Raw genomic sequence first — 6817 nt, 5'->3', positions numbered from 1 at the left:
GTGTATGGTGTCATGCTCACATTCCAAACTAGTCATATTGAAATAAGGCAATCTGGGGCTGTTAGAAAGATGATCCGATCTATCACCTCCAGATAAAGGGAAGAGTCTAGAATATGTAAAAGAAAACTTAGTTTGATAGTTTCCTGTTTGATAGGAAGTCACTTATCAATAGACATAGTTAGGAAACCCTTATATCTTTATAGATATAGTTGTGAAATCCTCACTTCTGTATTGTTTTGTCATAGTTCCCACTTTGCTATTGTTTATTTGCATGGTCAGTGTCTGGTTTTGTGATTGTTCGTCTGCTGTATAATTAATTTTGCTGGGTGTAAGCTAATTAAGGTGGTGGGATATAGTTGGTTAGCTAATCATGTTACGATATGTTAAGATTGGTTAAGGTATAGCTGAGACTATTACTATATAAATTGGGGGCAAACAGGAAGTAAGTTGGGATTCAAAAATAAGGAAAAAGGAACTTGGATTTAAGCTTGCTGGAAGTTCACGCCAATAAACATCAAATTGTTTGCACCTTCGGACTTTGGGTATTAGTGCTCTCTATTCATGCGAGAAGGACCAGGGGAATGGGAGGGTGAAGGAATAAGCTCTCTAACATGCTGGAAGGAGCCTCCCCTCTCAGCACATTGGGCTAGTGGGTGCTCTTAGGGTATGCAAGCCTATCTAGCAGAGAGGGCCTAGGGGTGGAGGAATCTGACATTTCCTTTGGAAAGCCACAGCCTAAGTCACCCTGTGTCCTCCAAGCCTTATTCCTTCTGCTGTCTGCAGTGGCAGGCCACAGCCATTCCAAGGGGAAGGGCAAGGCTTACAGCTACTGTCCCCAACCCCAATTTCCAGGGTGGGGAGCTGGTTGCTTTACACTGCAGACCCACTCCCCTTCTCACAAAGTCAAACTGCTCAGCTCCACCCCTCCCCTTCCCCGTCACAGGAAAGCTCTGCAGTTACCCTGGGTGCAGGTCCTTGCAGAGACCGATTTGAGGCCTCCTCCTATATGTCCAGTTTAAGGCTCCTGCAAGGGCTAAGGAGGCTTTTTTATTATTATCCGATACTGGCATCTTAAAAACAGAACAGCAATGTACAGCTTTGCTACACAGCAGGGCTAGCGGGGCCTGCTGAGCCGACCACACCACAGGGGGCAGAGAGCAGGGCTGCGCTGGGACCCACGCTCTAATGGCGGTAGTGAGGGCTTCTAGACCGGGAGCGGGAACGCCTGCAAAGGGAGAAGACAGGCTGGTTAAAGCAAGGAGGGGAATGTGCAGCAGGGGCAGGTAGGGCCAGGCTGGGGCAAGGAGGGCACCCAGTTGCAGGGCCTCTAGCTGCTCACTAGCAGTCGCACAGCACTGCCCCCCTTCCTATAGGGTGCAGCAGAGCTACATCAACCTCTCTGGTCCAAGAAAAAGCCTGACCCGGCCTCACTGCATTTGACTCCCTCCCACCTGCTGAACCCAGAGGTGACAAGTGGGCCCCCGCTGCATACAGGGACTGGGCCACTCGCTTCTCCCGCCCATGCAGGACGACTCTGCACAGGGCAGCCAAGCTGTCATGGACACAGCTGGCTGAGTGCACCCGAGCCTGCCCTCAGCACAGCTAGCCCTGTCCTCCCCTGCTGGAGAGCCAGGACACGCCCTGCCTTGGCATGCAGGTGAACAGCCAAGGGTGTGAGCAGGGCCAGTAGCATGTTAGGCAGCGACTGGAGGAGCCCACGGAGTGCCAGGGGCCAGGCTAGGGGCGCGAGCAGGGCCAGCAGGGCACGCCAGGTCTATGAAGATGTGGGGACGGGGTCCTGAGTGACGTGTGTTCCCTGTGCCCACCCGCCCCAAGGCTCAGGTCTGGCTGCCCTCATAGCTCCCCCGTGGCCACAGCTGGGTGCTGCAGGTGGCTGGTTACCCCATCCCAGATGAGGGGAGACTGAACCTACCTCCTGGAGGAACCATATTCCCGACCTGCAAAGCAAAGAGCAAGGGTTACAAGTTGGAGATGAAGCCTTTGTACTGGTGGGCAGGGGTTTAGGAGATGCAGCTGCCCTGGGGGCAGAATAGCTCAGCTGTCAGGAGAGGGGTAACCTGGCTGCTCTGGAAAGCGGGAAAGCCCTTTCCAGCAGCTTTAGGCTGGGGGAGGCATCTCTCAAAACTTGTGCTGATTTATTGTGAACTAAGTGAGAAATGCAGGGGATTCAGCCAGCGGCTCTGGGGAAAGGACGTACTGCACAGTACCGACCTGACCCTGCAAGAGGGGAGGGTCACCTGACTCTTACCGTTCCACTGACACCTATGCGATCACTGGCGAGCGCCAAGGCAAACAACATGCAAGTGTCTGCAGCACGGCGGGCTATGGCTGCAATTTCATTACCTTAGCAGTGTCACTCAACACCACAACCGGTTCTGTGTGAACACCAAAGCCTCATGCACTGGCTGGCTACATAACGTAAGGACTGGGAAAAAACGGTTACTAATCTTCTCGTAACTGTTGTTCTTTGAGATGCGTTGCTCATGTCGATTCCATTTAGGTGCACGCATGCTGCATGCATGGCAGCCAGATTTTCTCCCTAGCAGTATCCATCGGGTTGGCCTGGGCACCCCCTGGGGTCATGCCTTCATGGTGCTCAATATAGGGCCATGCTGACCCACCATCCCCTCAGTTCCTTTTTACCAGCTACTCCGACAGGCGTAGGAGGGTGGGTATTGGAATGAACATGAGCAACACATCTCGAAGAACAATAGTTACGAGAAGGTTAATAACTGTTTTTTCTTCGAGTAATTGCTCATGTCCACTCCAATTAGGCGAATCCTATCCTTAAGTTTTGGAGGCGGGGTCGGAGGTCATAGGTTCGCTGACTGAAGCACTGCTCTACCAAAGGCTGCATTGTCTCTGGCCTGTTGGGTAATTGTATAATGCAAAGTGAAAGTGTGTACTGATGACCACGTCGCTGCTCTGCATATTTCCTGGGTTGGAACATGTGCCAGGAACACCACTGATGAGGCCTGTGCCCTGGTGGAGCGTGCTGTAAGCAGAGGGGCAGGTACCTTTGCCACGCCATAGCACTCCTGGATGCATGGATGTGATCCATGACAAGATCCTCTGGGAGAAGACTGGAAGCCCATTCATTCTGTCCGCTACGGCAACAAACAGATGAATGGACTTCTGGAACAGTTTCATTCATTCAATGTAAAATGCCAATGTCCAGCAAGTGAAGTTTCTGCTTCCTGCTGCTTTGAGTGTGGCTTAGGATAGAAAACTGGGAGAAAGATGTCCTGATTGACGTGAAACTGGGAGACAACCTTAGGAAGGAAAGCCAGCTGTGGCCCGAGCTGAACCTTGTCCTTACAAAACACAGTGTAAGGAGGCTCTGATGTTAAGGCCTTAAGTTCAGACTCCCTCCTGGCTATTATTGCTACCTGAAACGTCACCTTGTATGAGAGGTACAGCAGAGAACATGTCGCCAGCTATTCAAAAGGTGGCCCCATTAGTCTTGAAAGGCCAGATTGAGGTCCCAGGCCGGGACCAGCTGTCAGATGTGTAGATATAGCCTGTTGAGACCTTTCAGGAAACGATTGACCATGGGGTTGGCAAGGACTGACTGGCCCTCTGCACCTGGATTGAAGGCAGAAATGGCAGCCAAGTGAATCTTTACTGATGACATGGACAGCCCCTATTGTTTGAGGTGGAGCAGATAGTCCAGTATGAGGAGAATGGGCATGAGTGCTGGAGACGGACGGTGTTGCACCGACCAGATTGAAAATTTCTTCCACTTAGCCAGGTAGGTAGCCCTCATGGAAGGTTTCCTACTGCCAAGGACTTGTCTGATCAGGTCCGAACAAGCAAACTCCACTGGGTTCAGCCATGGAGCTTCCACACCGTGAGATGCACCGATTCAAGGTTCGGGTGCTAGAGACAGCCATGATCCTGAGTTATCAAATCCAGGAAGAGTGGCAAGGTGATTGGGGCTTCCACAGACATTTCCAGGAGAGATGTGTATCAGTGTTGACGGGGCCAGGCTGGAGCTATCAATGTCACTGAGGTCCCGTCCCTCTGAACTTTGAGGAGCATCTTGTGAATGAGAGGGATGGGAGGGAACCGCATACAAGAAGGTGGCCCTCTCAGGAAAGGAAGAACGTTTCCGTGATGGAGCCCAGGCTGTGGTTCAGGAAGGAGCAGAACTGCTGACATTTCTTGTTGCATCATGTGGCGAACAGGTATATCTGGGGAAACCCCCACTATTGAAAGATGGAGTGTGCAACATCCAGGCGCAAGGATCACTTGTGGCCATGGAACGACCTGCTGAGATACTCTACCAACTCGTTCTGTACTCCAGGGAGGTACAATTCTTCCAGCTGTATTGAATGAGCTATGCAGAAGTCCTACAGCTTGAGGGCTTCCTGGCAAAGGGGAGAAGAGCGTGCACCCCCATTTATTTATATAAAACATCGCTGTGGTGTTGTCCATCATAACTGATACACATTTCCCTTCCAGATCAACTTGGAACATCTGGCATGCTAGGCGGACCACTCTCAGCTCTCTGCCGTTGATGTGGAGAGTGAGCTCTGCCTGAGACCAGAGACCTTGTGTCCTGAGGTCTCCCAGATGTGCACCCCACCCCAAGGCTGACACATCTGTCACCAGCGAGAGGGATGGCTGAGGTCTGGTGAAGGGAACCCCCCCACATACCACCTGTGGGTCGAATCACCACAGGAGGGAGTCAAGGGCTGGACGATGCAGGGTGACGATCTTGTCCAGATTGTCCTGAACCAGCCGATATACCGAGGCCAGCCACGATTGGAGCGACTGGAGTCTGAGCCTGCTGTACCCACATAGGTACAAGCGGTCATGTGTCCCAAAAGCTTTAGGCAATTCCTTGCAGTTGTGGTAGGGAACTGCCTGAGATTTCACATAATGTTGCCCAGGGCCTGGAACCACGATTCCAGGAGGCATGCCCTGGCCTGCATGGAGTCCAATACCGCCCCTATGAACTCTATTCACCGGGGACAGAGTTGACTTTTGCACATTCAGAAGAAGGCCCAGTTCGTCGAAAGTTGCAGTTATGAACCAACTTGGGCCTCCACTTGCTCTCTGGAGCAGCCCTTGATCAGACAGTCGTTGAGCTATGGAACCTGTACCTGTCACCTGTGCAGGAATGCAGCCACAACTGTCATGCATTTGGTAAACATTCAAGGCGCCACTGAGAGACCAAACAGGAGGACTGTGAAATGGTAGTGACTGTGGTTCACCACAAACCTGAGGTACTTTCTGTGGGACAATGTGATTGCGATGTGAAAGTACGCATCCTTCAAGTTGAGGGCGGCATACCAGTCCCCTGGATCCAACGAAGGGATAATGGAGACCATGCGAAACTTCAGTTTTTTCCATGAACCTGTTAAGCTCTTGCAGATCTAGGATGGCCCTGAGGCCGCCTTTGGCTTTTGGTATTAGGAAATACCAGGAATAGAAGCCCTTGCCCTTCAGCTCCTGAGGAGCCTCTTCCACTGCCCCCAGCGATAACAGCGAATACACTTCCTGTATCAGGAGTTGCTTGCAAGAAGGGTCGCTGAAGAGGCCAAGGGCCAAGAATTGGAGGGAGTATCCCCCTTGCATCGTGCGGAGCCCCCAGCAGTCCTATGTAATATGGGTCCATGCAGGGTAGAAAGGGGACAATCTACTCAAGAAGGTAAAGAGGGGTGGATCTAGTGTCCGTGCCGGTGCGCCATCCTCGAGCGCGCCTTCAAAAGGTCTGCTTCTGGTCTGAGGACTGCTTCGACTGGCCATAGCCCTGGTGTGAGGAAGGGTGGGGCCTCTTCCCGTCATTCCTATTCCTCCGCCAAGAGCCATCCCGTCCGTTCTGTGGCTGGTAGAACCACGGCGGAGGTTGCAGCCTGAAATGTTTCTGCTGTGTAGCAGGGGTATGCAGGCCAAGGGATTTGAGTGTGGCCCTCGAGTCCTTCAGGCTATAGAGCCTTGTGTCTGTCTTTTCTGAAAAGAGGGCCGAGCCTTCAAAGGGGAGGTCCTGGATGGTCTGCTGGACCTCACAGGGAAGGCCAGAGACTTGCAGCCAGGAGCTCCTCATCATGGCTACCCCCCTTGTATCGTGCGGGTGGCTCCAGCGATGAGCTTGCCCTCCTCAACCAGCGCAGACAACTCTGTGCAGAAGTCCTGTGGCAGCAGCTCCTCAAATTTGGCCATCACTCCGCAGGTGCGGTAGCTGTATCTACTGATGATGGCCTGTTGATTTGAAATGCAGAGCTGCACCCCCCCATTGAATAGACCTTCCTGACAAACATCTAATTTCTTCACCTTCTGTTTTTTTGGGGAGGGTTAGCCGCGTCCCTACCAGGGAATCGGGTGGAGGGCACATATAAAGGTGCTCATATCCCTTTGAGAGAACAAAGTACCTCTGCTCATTCCTCTTTGCCGTGGGAGGTAAAGACGCCAGGGTCTGCCATAAGATCTTAATGGCCTCACTGATAGTTTTAATAAGTGGCAGGGCAATCCAGGAGGGCCCGGAGGGGCAAGAAAGTTGACCATAGGGTCCGCGTCCTCTACTACTTCCTCCGCCTGGATCCCTAGGTTCTGTGCTACCCCCCTAAGCAATTGTTGCAAGACCCTGCTATCTTCCAGGGCTGGGGCCGTTGATGTGTGCATCACTGCCTCATCCGGCGAGAATGAAGACAAAAGCCTGTCTGGCAGTGGGTCGTGCTCCCTGCCCTCGGCGTCAAGGGGGTCTTGTGGCATCCGGTGTCCTGGTGCAGTCCCCGATGGGAAGAACGGTGTGGCCACAACAGGTGGTGCCATGGAAGTCAATGCTGTGGAT

The 6817-nt window shown here is 52.6% G+C and overlaps 1 protein-coding gene across 5 annotated transcripts in view; it reads right to left on the bottom strand.

The window, feature by feature from the left end:
- Window positions 1-1009: 1009 nt before the first annotated feature.
- The window catches only part of LOC119847023 (CLK4 associating serine/arginine rich protein), a 40275-nt gene continuing 34467 nt past the window's right edge, over window positions 1010-6817 (bottom strand). For 4 of the 5 annotated variants that reach the window (XM_038381378.2, XM_043501136.1, XM_038381377.2 and 1 more), the window contains 2 exons: window positions 1934-1958; window positions 1010-1225 (listed from right to left, as the gene is read on the bottom strand). In XM_038381378.2, the coding sequence (XP_038237306.1) occupies window positions 1183-1225; window positions 1934-1958 (68 nt within the window). In that variant the 3' untranslated portion in view covers window positions 1010-1182. Of the gene's footprint in view, window positions 1226-1929; window positions 1959-6817 lie in introns of those variants that run through there. The other variant, XM_038381379.2, reaches the window with a different exon arrangement.

This window comes from Dermochelys coriacea, chromosome 23 (assembly GCF_009764565.3).
Source record: "Dermochelys coriacea isolate rDerCor1 chromosome 23, rDerCor1.pri.v4, whole genome shotgun sequence".
In the NCBI taxonomy this organism is placed as follows: Eukaryota; Metazoa; Chordata; order Testudines; family Dermochelyidae; genus Dermochelys; species Dermochelys coriacea.
This window is presented reverse-complemented; position numbering and strand designations above follow the sequence as displayed.